At 30.7% G+C, this 24,455-nt stretch overlaps 4 protein-coding genes across 5 annotated transcripts in view; 2 read left to right on the top strand and 2 right to left on the bottom strand.

Annotated features, from left to right (window-relative positions):
- The window catches only part of LOC125832706 (uncharacterized protein At2g34160-like), a 96,205-nt gene that overhangs the window by 42,857 nt on the left and 28,893 nt on the right, over positions 1-24,455 (bottom strand). The window lies entirely within an intron of this gene.
- On the top strand, positions 8,293-11,920 carry LOC125832525 (uncharacterized). Its single transcript, XM_049511699.1, has 2 exons — positions 8,293-8,518; positions 10,719-11,920. Exon 2 carries the CDS (start codon positions 10,773-10,775, stop codon positions 11,619-11,621), a length of 849 nt encoding a protein of 282 aa, XP_049367656.1. The 5' UTR covers positions 8,293-8,518; positions 10,719-10,772; the 3' UTR covers positions 11,622-11,920.
- On the top strand, positions 14,613-16,941 carry LOC125832660 (monothiol glutaredoxin-S15, mitochondrial). Its single transcript, XM_049511864.1, has 6 exons — positions 14,613-14,722; positions 14,948-15,082; positions 15,240-15,339; positions 15,478-15,544; positions 16,568-16,646; positions 16,722-16,941. The coding sequence occupies exons 1-6, from the start codon at positions 14,651-14,653 to the stop codon at positions 16,779-16,781; spliced, it is 513 nt and encodes a 170-aa protein (XP_049367821.1). The 5' UTR covers positions 14,613-14,650; the 3' UTR covers positions 16,782-16,941.
- Positions 17,358-23,065, bottom strand: LOC125832562 (uncharacterized). 2 transcript variants are annotated; one of them, XM_049511754.1, is made up of 9 exons: positions 22,984-23,065; positions 20,899-21,013; positions 20,549-20,585; positions 18,873-18,942; positions 18,694-18,798; positions 18,427-18,577; positions 18,060-18,142; positions 17,816-17,909; positions 17,358-17,733 (listed from the first exon to the last, which is right to left on the bottom strand). In XM_049511754.1, exons 2-9 carry the CDS (start codon positions 20,994-20,996, stop codon positions 17,649-17,651), a joined length of 723 nt encoding a protein of 240 aa, XP_049367711.1. In that variant the 5' UTR covers positions 20,997-21,013; positions 22,984-23,065; the 3' UTR covers positions 17,358-17,648. The 2 variants fall into 2 exon arrangements, with proteins under 2 accessions (XP_049367711.1, XP_049367703.1); XM_049511746.1 differs by lacking the exon at positions 22,984-23,065 and adding an exon at positions 21,628-21,690.

The raw sequence follows: 24,455 nt of genomic DNA, 5'->3' as shown, positions 1-24,455 counted from the left end.
AATTTACTAAATCATCACTATTTAATAATTTATAAGATAATCCTTATTTTGGGATACTTTTTTTTTATTATTAAAATTGATACTTATTTTGGAGCAGAAAAAAGTTTTAATAAATAATATTATCTTCACAGACATGTCTATTTTATCGAGCCACTCTCCGAGACAGTGCCCTTATTACTTATTAGAGCTCGTATAATATTTAATTTTACTATATATGTTTTAAAGCATAATCTGAATGCGTGTGTACATATATATTGACTTTTAACTTCATAATATATTTATTTTTTAGTATTTTGAACACTTGAAATCCTCTTTTAATTGTATGGAAAATAAACTATATATATATGTAAAGTTGTGTTGTATGTGTGTAGGAACCACCACCACCTAAAAACATATGATGTAGTCTTATAAGATGTCATATATATATTATACTAGATATGGGACCCCGTGCCAGCACGGGGCCCAATATATGTTACTGTTTCTGTTTTAATTTATGTGGTACATATGAACTTTGAAGTTAATCAATTTTTTAGTATGTTTTTATATATTTTAAGTTGCTAATTATTTTTATTTAGAGTATGTTTTACGTAAATATATTATAAATCACAATAAATAACAAGTTAATTTTTTAAAAAAAACTTATAAAAAATTTCATTGACTTTTGAAATTTCATTTGTATCACATAAATCAGGACAAAGCGAGTAATATATATGAAACTGACATAAAACGTACTATAACTCACAATCATTAGCAACTTAAAATATCTATATATCTATATTTCTCCCAATTTATGTAGTATAGATGAAATTTTGAAAGTTAACAAAAACTTTTTATATGTTTTTAAATATTTTAAGCCATTAATTATTATAATTTATAATACTTTTTACATAAAAAATTTATTTATATAAAGTATAAAAGAAAAAATTTTAAAAAAGGAAACATAAATGTTAGCAGGAGTCCAATCTATGTTAATTTCTATGTTTTAATTATTGTAATACCGATTGAATTTTGAGAGCCAACTAAATTTTTTTAAAGGATTTTTTTTATAAATTTTAAGTTGTTAATTATTATAATTTATAATATTTTTATTAATTTTAAACCAATATATGTTTTTCTCTGTCTCAATTACATGAGACATATGGAATTTGGAGAGTCAACTAAAATTTTAAAATATGTTAAGTTGTTAATTATTATACCTTATAGTACTATTACGTGATTTTCAAATAAAATATGTAATTTTTTTATTTCAATTTATATGTCATTGATATAATTACATATATTGAGTAATGAAGAATTAATGTCTAAATTATGTGACACCTATGAATTTTGGAGTGTAAATCAAATTAGTTATATGATTTTAAAAAAATAAAGCGGTTAATTATTACAATTTATAATACTTTTTATATATTTTTTAAATGATATATATATATATATATATATATATATTGATATTGATATTAGTATTATATTAAATTAAATTTTATTATTTTTAAATTTATGATCTCAATTGTCAGCCTATGCCACATTATAAAATGTTCCAAAGTAGATATCAGATTTACAAAAATGTCGATGCCAGCTAAAGTAATAAAATAACATCTAAGGGCATGAACATATATATGTATATATAAAGTTGAATATAGACAATCTGATGTGGCATCTCTCTATGACCAGTATTTCTATTCATCTTTTTCTCCTTGTTTTGACATTTTATCTTTGTTTTGTATTTCTTATTTGTATATATTTTTTTAAAAGTATTTATATCATACCTGATTAATTATGCCCTTTATAACATCCAATACACTAATATAGATTTAAGTAAATGAAAATGGAAGATGAAAAGATAAAAACTATTCATTTTTCATAACTGTTTATAATTATTTAGCCTATAAAATAAAAAAAATAGTTGACCATTTGTAACAATTAAGAACAAATTTCTTCGCTTTGGCTCTTCTTCTTCTGACGATGATGATGATCAATATATGATATCAACTTCTGTCGCTAAGATGTCCATCAAATTTCTACGTCATGTGACTTTTTTAACAAAAGAGAAAGAGAGAATATCTCATGATTCTTGTGAAGACATTGATGTAAAGAAAGAGATTATGTAACAAAAAGTTCTTTTCAAAATAAAAGACTTTTTGAAAAAATGTTTATTCCTCCTACAAGGAGAGAAAATTCATTGTGGTTGACAAATTTATAAGAAGGCTGATTAGTGTTTCAAAGGGTAAGAAAAATTATTTGGAGAAAAAATCATTCTATTTATGGAATTCGTATCAAATTAGGAGGAGAACAAGCAAACAAATTTTTTGTGATTTGAAAAGAGAGAAAATTAGATATTATTTCTTTCAACCTCATTATTCTTCTAATTTCTTTCTTCTTTTATTTTGTCTTGATTTTTTGTATCTTTAAAGTTTTTTTTTCTTATTTATCTTTAATTAAAGTTTATATATATATTCTTAAAAAAGAATTTAAAAAGATGATCATATTTAGTTCCTTTCCTCATCAATGCTATTAATCTCATAATTAGTGTTATTTATATTATTTTCTTAATTACTTTTTTTTCTTTCATTTAATTATTCATTTGAAGAAATTAGTTATTATAACTTTATAAGAATTACACATGTATTTTTACATAATTGATTTGTTATTTTAAAAAATTTTGTATCATTCTTCATCTTAAAGTTTCTATCTATATGTAATAATAAAGCTAAAATAGAAAATGTGGGATGACACCTTCTTAGCAATAGATACTTATTTATTCTTATCAATGTTTCTGACTTTTTTGTTATTTTTTCCTTAAAATAATTGTTGCCTCGATTTTTAGTTTTAGTTTTTTTTTTTTTAGCATTTTCTAATTTTAAAAGACTGAAAAATTTATATTGAAAATTTACAAAAAATAAAAAATGATTTATTTAACTCCTATCATCATCAATATTATTATTAATTTGTTTTACTTCTTTTCTTAATCTTCATTTCATCATTAATGTAATTTATATCATTTTCTTAGATATATATATATATATATATATATATATTTGTGACATTTCTTAGAAGTTAGGTAAATATATATATATATATATATATTTGTGACATTTCTTAGATATATATATATATATATATTTGTGACATTTCTTAGAAGTTAGGATTATTATTTATTTAATTTTTTAAAATTTTGAACTCTTTTGTCATACTAAATACAACATGTTTTATTATAATTACATTTAATATATTAATGAATAGGTTGTACGAATGAAAAGAAAATTATCATTTCACAAAAACAAAGGTTAAAATATAATTTATTGTGATTAAGGAAAGCTAAAATTATTATTCCAATATCCATAACCATATATAATACATTAAAAATTAATTGAAAAGTTGTAAATGGAAAAGCAATCACCATTTAAGGAATCATTATTTTTAAATTTTTGAATCATTTCTTCTTCTAAAAGTTTCTATCCATATGTAACAATAAAGTTAAAATAGAAAATGTAGTGACACCATTCTTAGTAATAGATACTTATTTATTTTTATCAATTTTTTCTGACAATTTTGGTTATATTTTTCTTTAAAATAATTATTGCGTCGAATTTTTTTTAATTTTTAATTTTAAAAGATTGGAAATTTTATGTTAAAAATTTTACTAATAGAAAAAATGATTTATTTAACTTTTATCGTCATCAATACTACTAATTTATTTGACGTTTTTTTCTTAATCTTCATCTGATCACTAATGTTATTTATATAATTTTCTTAAATCACTTATTTTTTCTTTTTTAACTCTTTTATATATATAAAGTTGGATATGTAAATGATGATGTGACATTTCTTAGAAGCTAAGATTACTATTTATCTAATTTCTCCAATTTTTGAGTTCTTTTGTCATACTAAATACAATATGTTTTATTCTAATTACATTCAATATAGTAAACAATATGTTCTAGGAATTAAAACAAAATTATAATTTCAGAAAATAAATGTTAAATTATAATTTTATTATGATTAAGGAAAGATAAATATATTATTTCAATATCCCATAACCACATTCAATACATTAGAAATTAATTGGATATAACTGTAAATGAAAAATGAATCACCATTTAAGGAAAATAAATGTTTGCAATACCATAATAATTAAGGAGAGAGTAAGATATTATTTTAATATCCTAATTCGGAACTTTTAATCTACTACTCAATTAAAAAGAAAATGCATTTAATAACATTAAAAAGTTATTAGTTTAATATTTTTTCTCATTGTACTAATTCAATTCAATCAAACTTAATTTTAAAGATAAAATAACAGCTTCATTTTAATTGTTATCAATATATTTTAAAAAATTATCGTGAAAAGGCTTTTCTTGCACCTTATTTTAATTTTCATATACTATTATTATTTTTTCTGTCATTTTTCAATGATTTTTTATTTCGATTTAAAATTTAATGTTTATTCTTAAAACTCTGATGGTACAATTAAGGTGGAGTAGAATATAATAAATGATGATTCTTCTACTAAATAAGAAGATATAACGAAATTGAAAGAGTGAAGTTTTTTTTTTTTTTTTAAATGGATAGGAAATTCTATTAAGGTATCATTACGTCATCATTCAATATATTTTTAATATAAATTTCATTTGCTGATGCATTTGTTTAATACTCCCTCTGTCCCTAATTACTTGTTCACTTTTCCTTTTATAGTTGTCTCTAATTATTTGTCCATTTTGACAAATCAAGAAAGAATATTTTTTTAACCTATTATACCCTCAATTAAATGACTAATTACTTTGAAAATTGCAGAATTTTTCATCTACTTCATAATTAATAGGGGTAAAATGATAAACTCACTATGTCATTTATTGATTTCTTAATAAACGTGTCAATTTAAAAGTGGACAAGTAATTAGGGACAGAGGGAGTATTACAGTGTTATTTGACATTATGAGATATTTCTTAGACATTTAAGGAGAATGGTACACCGGAATATATATTATATATTAAAGGATCAACTTCATGCAATGGAAGAATTTGTTATTAGCAAATATATTTTAACTTATTTGATAAAAAATATATTCTTCCTCATTTAATAGATGTAAAATTTGTGAAGCTTTATTTTTTTCACAATCTTCATATTATTAAAACAAATAATAATATTACGATTAAACAACAGAGTAAATATAAAATTAATCAAAAATATTTAATGTTAATGATCGTGCGAAGTGCGACCAAGTTCTCTAATTTAAAACAAAAAAAGTCAAATTTAAATGGGTCTACTATAGAATTCCTACAAATCCAACTTCAAAAATTATGTTAAAAATGGAAACTAAAAAGTGAAATAAATTTAATTGAGAGTTATCCTTCGTCTATCCCATTTTATGTGACACGTTTTATTTCTCAAGAATCAAATAGTTTAAGTTTGACCATAAATTTGCGTATGATATCTTCAATTTTTTAAAAATGAAATTTATATATTTGTAAACTACGTAAAAATCAAAACATTATAATTCATAATAATTAATAATTCAAAATATTTTAAAGATGAAAAATTTAAGATGAAAGATAAACTAAAGAGAGTAAAAGGGGAGAATGGAAAGTAGAAAAAAAGAATAGTTCATCTTTTTGGTGGGCCTCAATGTACAATTTCTATAGCTTTTAGTCCAACTCTTTAGTGCAATGTTGGTCCTCCCAAACTCCCATTTCTAAATAGGAGTAATAATGTAATATTTGTTGTTTTTTTCTATTCAGAAAGTGCTCACTATTAGAAACTTTTGATAGAGTGACATATGCATCTTGTATATAAAATATAAAATGTTAATATATTCGTGATTTTTTAAAAAGTACCATTATAAAGAATTTTAATCTATTATATAAGTATTATATATAATATTTGCGCAAGTATGCACATACTTTTAATCTATTTAATGTGTATGAATGAGCTTCTAGTATGTATAATTCAAAACTTGTTTTAGGTTAAATTTTTTAATCTTAGATGTGATGCTCTTATATTTTTCTAATTCTCTTTAGAAATATCTGTAATGGATGGTGTTTAAATTTTTTTCTAGATGTCAGGCTAAGTACTATTAACTCTTTTTTCCCACTAAATTATCTGCTAGTGAAATATAATAGATTAACCAATTTGAGTGTTGGGATATTTTTTGTTTTGTTATTATAAACGTCTTATTTGAGTATATTTATGTGTATTGCCAATTTTAATGGAATGCTTATTATTTTTCATCAATATAAATATCAGATAACCTGCCTATTAAAAACCAAACAGATATGAAATAACCTATCAATTTTGCTTTCGGTAACATTTGAATTTTAAATATCGTAATTTTGAACACATTTTCATTGATCCCCGGATTCACTAAGGTGACCGATTTATTGGATGAAATATTATTTTTATAAAAAATAAAAATATATATAAAAAATAAAAAGAAAAACTGGACTATCAGCTTGAATTTACTAATATAAAAACAATATATTTAATGGACAAGTAATTAGGGACAGATGGAGTAAGAATTAGAAGTAGGAGTGTCAATCGTATGGTTCGGTCGGTTATTTTTTAAAAATTACACCATCATAATTTTTCGGATATTTTATAATATATAACCAAAATTAGTTTTTTTTTTAAAAGCTATCTCAATTATATCAGTTTCTCTTCAGTATCGGTACAACTCGGTTAATTTTTCATTTTTTTTTACTTTTAAAATATCACTCAAAATATACTACTATTAAAATATTTCTTTCGCAAATATGTTCTTGAAGAAACACTTTAATTCTTCACCAAGAAGACAAGAATGTTAAACTTTGTTGCCGTATTGTTTGATCTTAAACATTGTCGTTTGGTGTGAGGGATTAAAAATAATAGTGATGGGATAAGGAAATAGCTATGGGATAAAAAAATTTTATCTTGTTTGGTTGTCATGTTTGGGATAACTTATTCCACCATTTATATCATAGTAATGGGATAAGTTATCGCATATACATGGTGGGATAAGTTACCCATGATAGCCAGGGCCGGCTCTTGCCTATAAAATTTTAGGCATTGGCCTTAGGCCCCCAATTTTTGGGGGCCTCAAATTTTTATAAATAAAAAATTATGTATCTTAACCCCATTCAAATAGAATAAATTAAGGAAACATTATTTTGGATTCTTACATTTTCTTCGTTAACACTCACATTATTTATTCTTTGTAACTCTTTGTGCACTCTATTTCTTCAAATCTTTGATAGTTAGAGTAATACATTCTCAAAAATATGAATCAATAGTCGAAAAGTGTTGAACAAAGTGCATTACAATTTTTTTTAAAAAAATTATTTGTTAATTTTCATATTAAAGTAGGTATACCAAGTTATCAACTTTTTGAATCAAATTCTATGATTCTAACTCTTATCTTTAAAGTTTATCAACTTATTATTTATAAAATTGTGTTAATAATTCATATAATAATTGTCTCAATAAAAGGATGTTTTTCAATGTTGAATTGATAAAATCTTACTTAAAACTAATAATTAAAAAAAAATTGTTTGAAAAATCATTTATATAAAAGATATTAAGTAGTAATTTACGTCTAGAAATTTAGAAAAATAAATAGATATAGATAAAATTTATATAGATTTTAGGCCTCTAATAAAAATTTCGCTTTAGGCCACAAATTATGTTGAGCCGCCCCTAATGATAGCTAGCCCCATGATAACTTAATAAGAGTGTTTGCATAGGTTTTGTTGTATTGTTTGATAAAATATCTATTACATTATCTTTTAATTTTAAACCTAATCAAGTAAAGACTAATTAAAAAACAAAGACCCAAAGTCGTCTAGTCACAAGAGGCCTAGGACTTAAGTTATATTTATATTAGAAAAATGTTATAAACTATATTTATATATTAAATTTTGACTTATTGTTAATATATAAAATATATGTAGATCATGTAAGGTGATTCGGTTTGGTTCGAGAATTTTTTGGTGTTTTTCATAAATTAAAAAGACCATCTCAATTGTTCGGGGCGATTATACACTTAAATAAAAATCTCTGATTTTATTGAAAAAATAACACAAATCGATTTAATTCGATTCGATCGATTTTTCATATTCTTTTGACACTACCCCAGAATGGTATATTAATATAAATGATATACATAAATCTTATCTTACTTTCTTTAGAAAGGTAGGTGAATTATTCATAATAATAATAAAAAATATGTGTAATTCTGTAATTATTCATAAAAAGTGTGAGTAATAACTCAAAAATTAAATAAGTGAGTACTTGCTATGTAAAATTGAAATTATGATGCTGGCAGCATATATAAACAAAGAAATATTATCCGACTTGCCATTCTTGCCCATTGCCCCACTCCCCGAGTTCTACCGGCGGCCGGCGGCAGAGCCTCCTTCCAATGTCTAAGACCGTTTCGGCAGATTCCTCAATCTCCAAACCTCAAATCGCCATTTTTTTGTTGCTGTGGAAACTTTTGTAAGCTCCACCTGGTGACAGTTCAGGCTTGACCTAGTAAATCTACTTGCAGGTTCGTCATTTTATTTGAATTCTGTTTTTCATGTGCATTTTTCAGCTTTAACTTGTCAATTTTGTTTGGTTGTATGATAATTCTCTCGGGAATGTGTTTTATCACTGTGATTATATATGTTTTGGTAAAAGTTTCATTTTCCGGTGGCTTTTCTCCTTATTCCGTCACCGGAGAATTTAGATCTGAATCAGCACCAGTAAGTATCCCTTGCTTCCAATCTGACCTTTTCGAATTCGACAAAGCAAAGGTTAATTATAATTAATTCATCATATAAGTAGTACTTTTCTGGATGACCTTATTGGTTCGAGAGATTAAGGTGTAGGGTTCTGCCATGTTAGTTTTGGCGTAAACCCTAATTAGGGGAGGAAAGAAGCTAATTATTTATATTTATCCCAACTTAGACAATGGCTGATCATTTGTTCATTGTTTTAATGATGATTTTGACAGAGGCATTTATTGAATTTGATCGATTGAAATGTGTTTTTATAAGGTATATGCTATTTTCTCCTAGGTTTAGGCAGATTGGACTTTGCACTCCTAGGTTTAGACAATTGATAGTACACACTCTATGTATATACCTCATACATTGACTATATATTTAATAGACATTGAATATACAGTGTATTCGCACCTCACCAAAAACTTTTTACACCATAGCAGTAGGCATACTTTTCTCAAATCTTGCATATGGTATACAGTGAGCAAGCAATGATTATACAAGGCAGACTGTGTATATTTGAAGGTTACTCAAGGTACTTCCTCTCAACACTGACAGAGTAACCCATGAGAGCATCAATAACGCCATCTAAAGTTCCATCATTGCACCCTTGGACAACTTTTGAAAACCTTTCTCTTCACCATTTTTTTGATTGAAAACCTCCATAGTTTCTTCATTTCCTACCATCAACACCTACCAAGGAATGCATTGACGCCTATGTACCAAGCACCCAAAGTAGATGAAGATAAAATTCAGAAAAACCCATGAAGTTGAGTGAGAATAATATTAGACCTTTGCTAATGAAGACACTTGGTTTTAAATTTTGGTGGTGAAATTATGGAGAAAGATATAGATACATAGATGAAGAAAGGTAGTATTTCAAAGAGGAAGATACACTGGGTATTTAAAAAATGTTAACCACTGTAATAGATAGAGAAAGATAATAGAGATAAAGACATAAAGTAAAAAATGGTGTGTGAGATATACGTTGTCCAATGCATGCGCATAGTATTATGATTTTACTAGTTTTAGTTCAAATGGTTGTCATCTGTTACATCCAAAAATGCAGGCTTATATATATCATCAAAGAATAATAATCTAGGGTTAGATAATTTATTAGAAGTTATTTCCTAAAATGTAGGCTTAGTTAATGGACCACTCTGTATCGTGATTAATCAGCTAAAAAATGTAAAAGAATCACTACCAAGCGGTTAAGACGGGTAGTAAAAAAAGAACAGGGCTATTTTAGTGTATTGCTAATATGGACTGCTAGTTGAGTTAATTATACTAATAATAAATGCTGGATCATAGAAGTTCTTTGCAAATGGCTCAGCTGGGAAGCTTGAGGGGTTTATGCATGTGTATGATTCATTTCTTAGTCCCCAGTGGTTGAATTGATATGATATACAGATATAGTGTACTCAGCCATTGTTAGTAGTTGATGCAGTTAACATGAGTAAACCTCAAGTGGGGAAGGGTGAAGAATACTTCAATAGATGAGGAACTTTTATTTGTGAATTGAAGAACTGAATATGATTTTTAGCTGTCAAGGCTTAGTGCAGTTATCTGGCATCAAGAGTTGAGTTACTTTTGTAATAAATTTTCACATTCACAGCTGTAGTGATTTATAAGAGGACATCATGGAATGATTAATTTATTTGTAATGTGACTATTAAAATGAGAGTACATTAGTTGTCTCCCATTTCGGAAAGAAGAGACAGAAAAGGAAGGTGCATAGTATACCTGATATTAAAAGGTGTTACTTTATAATTATATTTTATGTAGCCCGGGCTCTCCAAAATGTTGCTTCACCCATGCCAGATCCCCAAAAATGCACTACTTTTGGAGGATCTGACACACACCCCTTGATATTTTTGAAGAGTCCGAGCAACATAGATTATATGAAGTCCTGCTGTTTTGATTGTGCATTGATGATTAGTTGTCATGGATTATTTATCAATTTTTTCCTTCTGCCCATCTCAGAAGCAGTATTGTGGAGCATAGAAGTAGAAATCTAGTGACTTCCTACAGCTCAACATGCCGAAAGATAGAATGGTGAACTCTTCGTCCTTCAACGGGGCAAGGGTATCTCCTTATGATTGCGGCTCAAAGAATACTGATCTACCACCAGTAGAGAATGAAAGAGAATGGGAAGAAGCTAGGTGCGCTATATGTATGGAGCATCCACACAATGCTGTCCTTCTACTTTGCTCATCCGGGGAAAAGGGTTGCCTGCCTTATATGTGTGACACAAGTTACCGTCATTCAAATTGTCTCGATCAATTTTGTAAACTATCATCTGGAACACAATCAGAAGTTCCACAAGAGCGAAGTACTCTATCGGGGTCGATGCTCCACAGGGGAAATCAGGTACAACCTTCAGCCAGAACAACCTGGTCTGCTGGGGGACAGCAACCAGAGCTTGTCTGCCCTCTTTGCCGGGGACAGATTAAAGGATGGATTGTCGTAGAGGCAGCTCGTAAATTCATGAATTCCAAACACAGGAGTTGTTCCTTGGAGACATGCAATTTTAATGGCAATTATGGAGAACTAAGAAAGCATGCCAGGCTTGAGCATCCCTCAGACAGGCCAGCCGAGGCTGACCCTCAAAGACTGTCTGATTGGAGAAGGTTGGAGATTCAAAGAGATGTTGGGGATACTCTCAGTGCATATGAGACGCCAGTAGGTGATCTCGTTCCTCCCGATGAGTTCTTTGAGATGCCTGCTGGTATGTTTGACTTCCTAGATGATGTGTACTCTGAGTCTGAGGATGGATTTAGTCCAGACATCAACTCGTTATTGGATTTGGAATTTGAGTTCTCCTTTCTGAATGACCTCCCATATGTGACTTGGTCATATGACGAGATGATGATGCTGTTGGACTGAGTGCTAGTCGATCACAACTAGTGCTAGATCCGAAAGCAGGAGAGCTAGTAGGTAAGCTCCATCAGATAATCACGGGGGAAAGACCAGGAACCTGGAGGAGACACAACAGGTCATCAAGGCGCATGCCAAGATCCTTCGGGCATTAAACCATTGAATTAATGCTTGATTCCTTTCAGGTTGAAGTTCTTTGGTTTTCAGGTATCTTGTCATCACTGAATGGAGGAATTTCATGTCAGAATTCCTGTTATTTGTACTCTCAAATGAACATCGCCGTTGTCGTTCTTTTCCATTCTTACTTTTTGATACTTTAAGAACATGAAGTGTTCCCCCCCTCATGAAATTATAGTTCCTTGTTTACTAGCTCTGAACATATGAAACATAAAGCTTGTTTAGATCACAAGGGAATTTTTTTTAAACGATGTTAAGCTTAACCTTGTGCCTCCCTATAGTATGTCTGTTTTCCAATGTTTATATCGTAATTTTCCAGCTATGGCATAAGTTTCAGTATTGTACCGCTATAACGTTTTCAACATTCATAACTTGCAATAAAACCACAACTATACGATAATGTGATTACATAGAGCACAAACAAATACTAATCAAGGTACAGACCGGTTAGACACATTTGTAACTTTGTTATACTAGCAGAATATATGAATTTCGTGTTTTCTTTATGAATCACTCTTAGAGTTTGGAGCTATATATTACGTATAAGCTCATTTGAGATTTGTGAATGGCATGTTTAAATCCAGAAAATATTTAATTTTACATATGTATCGATGTTATGATCTATATTTATCCAAAGTTGTATACAACCCAATACTTAATACTTTATAGTGCGTGATTCAACCGGTTTCAACATTTTTGATACGAAATGTAAATATATATGTGAAAATTACTAAATTTACAAATAAATTATGAGGCCGTCCAGTTCAAGAACATCTTGATATCCAGAGTATTGTTTTTTTTTTTGCATGGAGAACCTATGATGATCATGGAGAAAGAAAGAGTTTGAGAAGTTTACGATTAGGCAAAATTTACAGTCTGCGACGTGGAAAAGTTCTCTTATGGTCGATTCTGCTACGTTAATGTCACATGCATGGAAACTCGATCAGAGTTAGAAACATGCATGTTTCATTACGATTCTTAAATTGAGATCATTGGTTTAATCCTGAAGAGAAAATAACTATTGTCATGATATCCTTTTTAAGATCGGCGATAAATTTGGTTGATAAGGAATTAATGTTTTCCATATCTACTGCACCAATGAAGAAACTGGTAAAATCATGTCGAAATGACAACAAATTCAATATGATTGTTTATCTTCTTTTTTTAAAAAAAAAAATTCGATTAGAAATGTTTCGTAACTTGGTTGTATGTGTGAAAACAGTCGCCCACTAATTATTTTGGAAATTAGGGATCATTTTGAAAAGGCATTTGAAACTTTTGTTTGAAAATAAAAATAAAAAAAGAGCTCAGATGATTTACTGAGGAAGGGAAGGTATTAGCCACCTTAGGAAATTTGCACATGCAATTAACTTGTAAATTTAAATATTTTATCGCCAAAGTAGATATTATAACATTTTTGAATGTGAAAATTTAAAAGGTGATTCAGTCTAAATTCATTTTCTTTGTAATTAGTTATTTCATTAACTCAACTTGTGAATTAAGTTTACTAGTTTTGTGAAGGACCGATTAATTTCTCAAGTTGCTTGTGATATCCTTTTAAACTTTGAATAAATATATTAATGCAACTTCCAATTTAGATCTCGAAACAAATGAATCATTATATTGATTATGCGACAATTAATAATTGAAAGTAACTACTTGAAAGTTGATTTTTTTGATCTATTTTTTTCTCTCCTTTCATGTGCTTGAAAGAAAGTGCATTCACGCTCTTTACCTAGATTATAAAATTATCTAGTTAAAAAAGGTAATTAAATTAACACAAAATTTAGGTGTAAGCCTTAAGGCAAGGGGGCAAAAATGGTAATATACGTTTTTCGTTCCTTCTTCATCACCCTCTCGGCTATAAATACCTAAATGAAAAGCTGAAATAGGGGTTTTAGAAGTATAAAAGCACAGAAAGGACTCGCTCTGGTTTTCTCTTCTCTGAGGGGTAATTTTTTCCATTTTTCCCATCTATTTATTCTTTAATCTTCCTTAATTGTGTCATTATTCGCTTGGCAAGCCAGCAGATTTCTGTAGGCACCAGTATTTTCGTGATTCAGTAGTAATTGCTTTCATGTTAATTTCCAATTTTTGCGTGCTCTCTCCGATTGTTTTTGAACAGTGAATTGGGGTTCATTGGATGAAAATAAATAAATAAAAAACAAGCTTTTTATCGTTTGCTGAAATGGGTGTCTGAAAATTTTCAGTTTTATGCTTGTAGGTGTTCGATGAATTGCTTCTATGAGTTGGGTGTTAATTTAATGTTGTATCTCAACCCATGTTTGGAATTAGAACATTTGGCTAGATTAAAGATTCTCGGATCAGATATTACATTGAGCTTTTTGTTGTGGTTTGATAATGATTATTGGGTCATAGAGATGGGATGTCTGTGATAATATCAACAAGTAACAACAACATACCCCGTGTGATCCTACAAGTGGGTCTGGGATGGTGGGGTGTATGCAGACCTCATCCCTATGGCATAATTTCGAAGGAAAGATAAGTATCTACACAAAAATAGTAAAGATCACCTAGATAAAAGAAACAACATTAGTGATAAACTTGAAACTATTTACAATGGCAAAAGTGCCTCAATCCTGTACTAGTTTCAGTCAGTTATATGAATCCACTATCCCCATTACAATCCATTTGGACCCCTATTCATTTAAATAGTAGTCTATGCCTGTGCATAATTTTGATAGTTTAGCTTCATTGGTCCCATAAGGGAGTTGTATGCTTTGTAGCTCAGGTTTTTACTATCATTTTGAGAATGTGAAGCACTAAGAACTGATTTGTATTTTTTTCTTATTTAATCATCCCTGCAGCTGAAAGAGTTTGAACAAATCGTCTCTTCTGTTATGGCGAGATCATTATCTCAAATGATGTTGAAGCGTTTTGCAGCCTACCCACTTGCACGTTCATCTGCAATTGTAAGAATAAACACTACTGTCACCCTGTTTGTGCTTACTATTAACAACACATCAACTAATGCCTTTTTCCACTGCTCAAATCTTTCTACTATATGTTTCCATCCAGTGTCTTCTCATGTGTTTAGTCCATAGACGGGATTAGACAAAATCGTTTTTTTTTTATAGGGTTTTTCTTTTATCTGTTCAAAAATATTATGCCTAACAGTTGCTTGATTTGTATAATAGACATCCAGATCCATCCACCAGGGTGAAGTGCGGTATTCAACTTCTGTGCCTAGTGACCCTGACACTCATGAAGATTTTAGACCTACTAGTAAGCTTGAGAGTTCAGGTCTTTCTCTGGAGAATATTGTTGAGCAGGTAGCTTTAGTCAATATCTGTACATTTTCTGCTTGTTGGCAAGTCAACGCTCTTTTGTTTTCAATCTTTGAATATAGAGATTGTGTTACCCTTTTTCGCTTATTTGCTGTTCTGTTAAGTGTTCAGATTTCGTTATTCTGTCGGCCTTCTATTGTAGGATGTCAAGGAAAATCCTGTGATGATATACATGAAAGGTGTGCCAGATCTGCCTCGTTGTGGATTCAGTTCATTGGCTGTTAGAGTTCTCAAAGAATACAGTAAGTCCATGTGCTATAAGTGATATCTCTTGTTGTTGGATTTTGCATCCTCTTCACTTGCAAGTGTAGATTTCTGATAGAGGTCCATGGGCCCTTAATTGGTTTTCATCTTCTTACCAATTTATATTGTCTTTGCAGATGCTCCTATAAGTGCCAGAAATATCTTAGAAGATCCTGAGCTTAAGAATGCTGTAAAAGCTTTCAGGTAAGTTTGATGCCAAATGGTCTATGGCTATGAAAATTATTTATCGACAAATTTATTTGCATTTTTTAGAAGGGATTGATACACAATTCTAGATGTTGAGTGGCCATCTTTCGCCCTCTGCTGTGATCTGAGCAATAATTTTTTTTAACATTAACGCACATCCTTTAGAGAAACCAGGGTCATTGGGGTAGACATATTGCTGATGGGATGTCAGCTGCCATTTAAATATCATAGTAAACTCTGGAAATGATTAATGGTTTGTTCATAAGGTCAGATGATATTTGAGTGTCGAGGCAAGTTTATACTTTTTTTTTGTGACTAAATGTGGTGTAAATTGGTTCTTTTCATTCTTATAGTATTGCATTGTTTTTTTAATTTATAAAGTATGATATGACATTGATTCATTTGGATGATGCCAGCATTTTACATTCTTGGTGATGACTCTGTGGCTATGTAGTTATTTGAGGTATATGTAGGTCGTATATCTACATTTTTGTAGCTATAAAATGGTGACCCTTTATTTTGTATATACTACATAGTGAATATGTTTTAAAGAGCATCAAGTGGGTGCTATAGAACTTCACTAGTAGTTTATCTCTAAAGAGCTCAAAAGATCAATTCAATTCTTTGTACTGCGGAGCTTTTTTTTATAACCGTGATGTCCAGGCAGGCCATCTTGCATGCACCCGACTAATTCTACGGGATACCTGTCACCTCCCATCGGCAACACATACTAAGTAACTCTGTCCAGCAAGCCTAGGACAGATGGACACCTAGTATTTCTGTCTCTGTTGGGATTGTTTGGATTGAACCTGAGACCTTATGTGCCCTTGGGTGCATTGCTGAACATTATTTGATAACACCAAAAATAAATCTTGGTCATCTATTTTTCAAGCTATATGTTGTCTCTGTCACCTTTCCAGAGCCCTTGCTATTTCTGTCGCCATAGCATCTGTGGTATGCAGAAAGGAATCATGACCCAAAATTTTCTTATACTCCCTTCTATTTCTTTCTTTTTTTCAGCCACTGGCCCACATTTCCACAAATATTTATCAATGGGGAGTTTATCGGTGGATCAGATATCATCCTCAATATGCATCAGGTAATTTGACTTGTTTATGTGAATCGAGTCCAACTGGTTAAGTGCGGAATGCTGATCGATTCTTTTTCCATGCAGAGTGGTGAACTCAAGGAAAAGCTGAAAACTATCGTGAACAACCAGGGTAAAGAAGAATGAGATATATTACTGCAGAAAGTAGTATCACTCTGCTTATGCGTCGAACTGTTGTAGTACTTCTGATATTGATTTTGTAATCTTTAGGCTTGGGAGCTGTAATAAAATAACACTTGATATACCATCTTCCATATATTTGTGGAAACGATGAAGAATATGCTTTCTCCACACTTTCATCACTAATTGATTAAATTGTTCCAGTCCAATGTCTGTAGCTTTGAAATTAGTATTGTTAGTCTCTGTAAATGACAATAAAGCAGTCACTATAAGGTGATTTTCTGGATAGCCTCATGTTAGCAAAAAGAATCCTAAAACATTGATAGGCTTTTAAGGGATATGGTTTGGTGCATACATAGTCTTGGGATAAAAATTTAGTACTGCTTTTGTTACTATTCTTGAGATAAGTTATACCAAGATGAGTAATCAGTAGAAACGGATTATGGAATTGCTTTAGTTGATCAAAGAGAGTGGCTTGAGGCTACTAGGATTTTGAAAATCTTTAGCAAGTTGGGAAATGGATGATGCTTTTAATACGTCCAAACGCGCGTGTGTGACAGTGAGAGAGAGAGAGAGAGAGAATACACAATAAGCACAATTTCCATTAATATTGATACAACATGATACAATGACTACCAAAATTCTGAGTAGAATTGAAGAAAACAAAATGTCTACAAGTGATGAAAAGAGAAACACATCCAAACCTTTATTTTTGAGACAAAACTGGTAGATAAGTCCTAGAATTCACCAAAGGCATATAGTAATTAACTACATACAACTTGTAAGTGTATACTCCCCCATATTAGTGCTTCCTCATGCACTTGTCCTCACTCCTGAATTACTTATAACATGAAACTCTTAAGAGTGAGTTCATCATCGGCAACCCTCAAGCCCGAGCCTTGCATTTAACCAATTACACACCTCATCCATTTCTCTTGGTACTGTGTAATGGCCAAGCCTGGAGAAGCAGATGGTAGTTTTAGAAATCACCTCTTTATACCATTTAGAACTATAATTTTGCAAAGGAAAAGAAGGGATACCCGTCGTATTTTTTGAATGCAAGGTTCCTGAATCCAGCTGAGTTCAAGACAATGGTAGACCTCTCTCCATAATTGTAAGGAACAACTTCATCACCTATAAATCACAAAACAAAAGGGTAAAAAGATAGTTATGCAGATTACAAGTTACTGATCAGAGGTCCAGCCTCGAGGACTCAGAGAGACGCTCTATGCATGGTATAAGCTAAAAAGGTGTTATACAAGTATTTGCAAGTAAAGTACATACACGATCCATGACAGAGTAGAATGGGCAAAGACGAGGCACGTCTTGCAGCCTCTAGTGATCCTTCAATCTTGTTACGAACGTTCCTGCACAATTCCAGTTGTTAACTCCCATATGTGTCTGTTGTCTAAGGGAAAAAAAAAAGAGATAGAAAACATAAAAATGACCATATAAGCACTCTTTACTCTTTTTGGTACCTGCCTTTTTATAGCTCTTGAATAATAGAAGCTTTAGACATCTAGAAAGCTAAGTTGTATGACTAAGCTTTGCACAATTCACAAATAGAATTTATCCAAAATCTAATGCAGATAGTATTTCATATTACTCCTCAGCTACACTAACAAGTTTGAGATATGATATGCAATCAAACCTTGAACCAGGAAGCCACCCGCTTAGACCTATGATAGCCCTTAAGTTGACTGGATAGGAGTTTCCATTTCCGTATTTTCCTTGTGCAAAGCAAGTTGCAGAGTAGAGCGCAGTTGCTGCACCCATGCTGAAGCCTCCAATACCAAGTTTAACTGTACCACACAGTTAAAATAACTAATCAGATCACGAATTAAACAGACCTAACCATACAAATACACAAGAGATACCGGTGCTTTAGGTCTACATTGAAGGACAATCTAGAACTTACCATCAGCAGGTTCAGTTGACAATAAGTTTGCAATATGTGCAACTGAAGCATCTAAGCCTTCAAAATCATCAGGACCATCATCGGAAAGTTCTCCCACGTCAAACCCTGGAATAACATATAGGGACCTTTAATAACAGTTCTTAAAGTTAACTTGTGATACTTTTTGGTTTCATTCTTACACGCAGTGCAAGGAAATCCACCGAGTATAGCTACAGGACGAGTTGGGGCTGTTGGACATATCCATTTGATCTGCAAGGTTATATAATTTCACAAATTAACAATGATTTAGGATAAAGACTAGGGGTGTGTTTGGTATGAAGGAAAATGTTTTCCTGGAAAACAAGTTGATTTTTGACTTATTTTCTTATGTTTGGTTGGTGAGTAGAAAATATTTTTCGGAAAAGATTTTTAGTGTTTGATTTCTGAATGATTTTTTTTTTTTGAGAAATATCTTTTATTTTTACTAGGGTAGAAAATATTGTTTGAAATTGAAAATATTTTTTAAAAACAAACTTAAATTTTTTTGGGGGTGGGAGGGAGTGGGTTGAGGGTAGGGGTGAGAAATTGAAATTTTGAAGTTGAAAATATTTTTTAAAAACAAACTTAAATTTTTTTTTTGGGGTGGTGGAGGGGGGGTTCTGGTAGGGGGTGGGTGGGTGGTGGGGGGTGCTGGTAGGGGGTGGGTGGCGTGGGGGGGCTGGGTAGGGGTGAAAAAAAATGAAAATTTGAAATTGAAAATATTTTTGAAAAACAAACTTAAAATTATTTTTGGGGTGGTGGTGGTGGGGGGTGGGGGGTGGGGGGTCGAGGGTAGGGGTGAAAAAATAAAATTTTGAAATTGAAAATATTTTTAAAAACAAACTTAATTTTTTTTTTGGGGGTGGGGGGCTGGTAGGGGGGTGGGTAGGAGGTGGGTGGGGGAGGGGGTCAAGGGTTGGGTGAAAAAATGAAATTTTGAAGTTAAAAATATTTTTTAAAAACAAACTTAAATTTTTTTTTTTGGGGGGGGGGGGGCGGTGGCAGGGGTGGGGTGGGTGGGGGGCTGGGTAGGAGGTGCGTGAGAGGGGGTCAAGGTAGGGTGAAAAAATGAAATTTTGAAATTGAAAATATTTTTTAAAAACAAACTTAAATTATTTTTTTTTGGGTAGGGGTGGCGAGTAGGGGATGGGTGGGTTAGGGGGGGGGGGGATCGAGTGTAGAGGTGAAAAAATAAAATTTTGAAGTTGAAAATATTTTTTAAAAACAAATTCAATTTTTTTTTTTGGGGGCAGGCTGGGGAGGGGGCGTGGGTGATCGAGGATCGGAATGAAAAAATAAAAAATTGAAGTTGAAAATATTTTTTAAAAACAATAAAAAAAAATTGATAGGGGGGCGAGGGTCGTGGATGGGGGTAAAAAATAAAAAATTGAAATTAGAAATATCTTTTAAAAATAATTTTTAATATTTTTTTGGGAGGGGGAGGGGGTGGGGGTAGGGGTAGGGGTGAGAGTGGGTAAAAAAATTGAATTTAAAAACAAACTTTAAATTATTATTTTTTGGGGGGGTTGGTTGGGGGGCTGGTTTGAATGTAGGGACAAAATAAATTGATTTTTTCAACAAAAAAATAGTTGTAGTTTGAAATTGGAAGAGAGTTTTGGAAAATGTTTTCTTAAGTTTTGAAGGGAAGTCATTTTCCTTAAATTTGAGGAAAATGAGTTGATTTGGAAAACATTTTCCAAAACATTTAACCCAACCAAACATGAGAAAATTGGAAAACATTTTCCTAAAAAAACCAAACACACCCTATGTTAAAGGAGTTGTATAGATGTAACCAAGTCGAGCAAAATTTAAGAAGTTATCCGAGCTCTTTGCTTACATTAGGAAGGGGTAGGCTTTCCAAAAGTTGGGACCAACTGCATAAAGAAGCAAAGCGATCAGTGATCAGCAAATGAATCACCATATCTCAGGATGAAATAACAAACATATACAATGAGAGTAAAAGGTGCTGGATAGACAAGCATCAGAGCAAAAGCTAATTTGATCTAGCAATCCAAAATAAGTTCAATGTTTCATCTAATAGAATTTATGCTCCATTTGCCTCAGGCTGATTCTCATGGTGACTTCATACTATTTCATTTTGTTAAGCAGGCACAAGTAAGCACAAGAAAGTAACTGTCTTTGATATGTTAAGCGTAAATTAGCGGCTTAAAGAAAAACATATTTTACCTGGAGCCATTATCTCCAAGGCCATGCAACCAAACTATTGTAGCTTGGTGTTTCCCTTTGGGCCTCACGACATATGTCCTCCCGAACTCGAATGTCATCCTAGAAGTTCTACTTCCTGTAATGATATTTAACTAACCTATTAGTCCATTATCAAATGCTTGAAGCAAGAAAGATGTTTAGCAAAAACACAAAACTAGAGAAGGGAGAAAAAATGTTTCCACATGGATAATAGCTATTGCAATGTAAAAATGGCTTTACTAAGGACATAAGCAATCCTCCAAATCCCAAGCAAGTCAAGATATGTTATGTGAATCCTCACTATCTATGTAGCTTCATTAAAACTCATCTCAAGCACAGACGGAGACAAGATTTTAACTTTATGTGCCTAAATTCTACAATACTGATGATATCATGTGTTAATAACTGGGTTCTAAATTTTATTTTTGTACATACTAAGTTAATTTCAAAATGAAAATACAACGTTTGAATTAAAGTTACTGAATTTGACAGAACCCGTACATGACTTCTAGCTCCGCTCCTGATCCCAGGCCATTATAAGCTACTTATTACATGTCCAAAGTAGAACAGAACAACCCTCAATGCTAAGCTAGGTCGATATCAAGAAGCAACAACAGTAACAACAATATACTCAGTGTGTACGTAGACCTTACCCCTAACTCGTGGTATCAAAAAGCAAAGAGAAAGAAAAGATTGTACATTGCAACTAACCAGAGCCAGTTGAAGGGTTTAAATAACTCATATCACTCTCTTCAAAGATGAAATGCAACCTTAGTAGTACTGTCAAAAAGACTAGTGAACTGAGAAATGCTTCTCAACTGCAATGAAAAGCCAAACAAGTAGTCCCTATTTATAAGAGTAGGCCCAAAATAGAATAAGGCATTTGAATATGCAAAAAAAAAACTTAAAAAAAACTGAAGTATTTATGTGTGAACGAGCTGCCTAATATACAACCTAGAAACTCATAAAGAAATAAAACGGCATCCATAAAAAGGAAAAAGCAGGCAATCTTTTCAACAGAGTGAAAAAAAAAAAACAGAGAATCAAAACAGAGCACAAAAAATGGATTCGGCTCCCCTCCATTACCCCTTCCCTCTATTTCGTCAAGTGCATGTCTAGATTAGAGACATGTGTCATATTTAAAGTTTAAAGGTCAAGATTATATCATATGAACAAATATCATAACCATAGTTAAGTCAACTAATTTTAGAAAATTACTCTCCAAATTTGGTAAGAATTACAATATATTCCATACAAAATTTGATATTTATTACTATCTTTAATTTCATCTTATATTTTTATTTACAATTTAATATTTAAACAAAATTATAATATGAAATTAATGATTATAACTCAAAAGTCATTTAACTATTGATATTTTACTTAGAAAATCAGTCAACTATTGATATTTCACTTAAAAAGTCACCCAATCAATTTAAATATTTTCTTTTCATTAAATTTTGTTGAAATCTAATTTTATTTTAAACTATTTTTATAAGAAATAAGAAGATATCTATTTTATTTATCTTACTAATCCACTCCAATTATTTAATTATATATATTTTTTTAAAACGTACTGTAGCAATAGACAAAAAAAAATCATTTTTCGTTCTAGCAATTGTTTAGTAGAATTAAATAAGCTGAAAAATGATCCAAAAAAAAGGAGAACATTGGAATTGAGCATAAGTAATTAAAAGAACGCAGAATATCAATCTTTTATCATTTAAAAATAATTGGTTTAAAACTAAAAAAATTCAATTTAATATTTAAATACAAAAATATAATATGAAATTAATGATATTAATAAATATCAAATTTTGTATAGAATATATTGTAATTCTTACCAAATTTGGAAAGTAGTTTTCTAAAATTAGTTGGCTTAACTATGGTTATGATATTTGTTGATATAATATAATCTTGACCTTCAAACTTTAAATATGACACATGTCTCTAATTTCGACGTGCACTTGACAAAATGGAGGAGAACCAGATCAAAAAAATCATCCATCCATTTTCTTCTAGAGTTAGAGAGAGAGAGAGAGAGAGAGAGAGAGAGAGAATCTATACCTGTTGTTGGACAGGGGCAATAAATAAAAGCAACCTACAGTTAAGAATATTACTGAAAACAAGAAAGGAATAATACCAATTTTGTATTAAAAAAAATATATATCTAACAATCATTTATTTATGTATTGTTTGATGATTGATGGATACCCATTAACTTTCTTTTTTTTTTTTTTTTTGGAAAAAAGTGAAATTTCAATAGTCCAATTTATCATCATTGTGACAATATTCAATGAAGCACTCGAAGAAAAGAGCACAAATTCCTTATTGCTATTTGAATTTTTCACCAGCTAAACATACATATATAATATATGCCCGCTGTGCCATTGTTTTCATTACGTTCTAATTTTTGAATCCTCGTATTGAAATTTCTAGATTCGTTACTATATATATATACACACACCTGCAAGGAGTAGAGCGAGAGTGTCAGCTATGATTTTCGCCAAAAACACTTACTTTTGATTCAAACATTCATTAAATATATTTGAAAACCTAGTAACTTTTAAAAGAAATAGAATTCAGAACTATAAACTTCAAATTTTAGATTCGCTACACGCGGAAGCATACACAGACATATTTTAATAGTAATAGTGAAAGAACAATTAAAATAATAATTCTTTCATCCTAATTTATGCGACACATTAACATGTTTGAAGCTTGATATTTATGTAAATATAAATAATTTAATCAAGAATAATTATTAACTTTTTAAATTAAAATTCTATTTAGATAAAGGTATATAGATATGGTGACCTACCTGGAAATCTTTGGGACAACATTTGCAAAAAAGTAAATGAACTTTTTATCTTCAAAAATTGTTTTTGTCTCTCTAGAATAGCTTTTTCAGGATTTGCCACCTATAAATTAGTGGCTCAAAGTCCTTTTCTTGTGCAAAGTCTATAAATTCAAAGTCCAAAGTCTAAAAAATCATCATGAGTTTTTTGGTTCGTTTTATACTGAAAAGGGACTCCACAACCACAAAAGTTGCATGAACCGAACGCTCATCTCTTAATAATAGGTTCCTGCGCACCAGTGATTAATCTAGAATTTTCATTAAGGACGATTAAAAATATCTTTTTTAAAAGTTAAAGTTATATATATATTGAATAAAGTTCTTGTAAGTTTCATTTTCAAGCGGGCTTTAAACTTGGCGAATTAAAACACAACAATTGTCAATTAGACCAAATTGTCCCAAAGAGGAGTGTGCCCATGAGGGCGATAACTGGATATTGCATATAAACATACTAAAGAAGAAGTTAAGTATATTATAATCGATTTTCATTGATTAACTAAACATCGATTATAGTCCTCATTGAAATTGTTTTAACAATTTAATTACTTGTAATTTTATTATAAGATTTTTTTAAAAAAAGTAATGCTATTATTATCCATATAGGAGATGAATTCCTCGGCCCATTATGCGCCGCTTAGTCTTGTCCCCATGGGCCATGGCCTATGGGTCCTTCTTTTTGGTG

This window comes from Solanum verrucosum, unplaced genomic scaffold (genome assembly GCF_900185275.1).
Source record: "Solanum verrucosum unplaced genomic scaffold, falcon-dt-bn FXZP01000102.1, whole genome shotgun sequence".
Lineage (NCBI taxonomy): Eukaryota > Viridiplantae > Streptophyta > Magnoliopsida > Solanales > Solanaceae > Solanum > Solanum verrucosum.
Note: the sequence above shows the minus strand (reverse complement) of the source record. Positions and strands in the feature narration are given on the sequence as shown.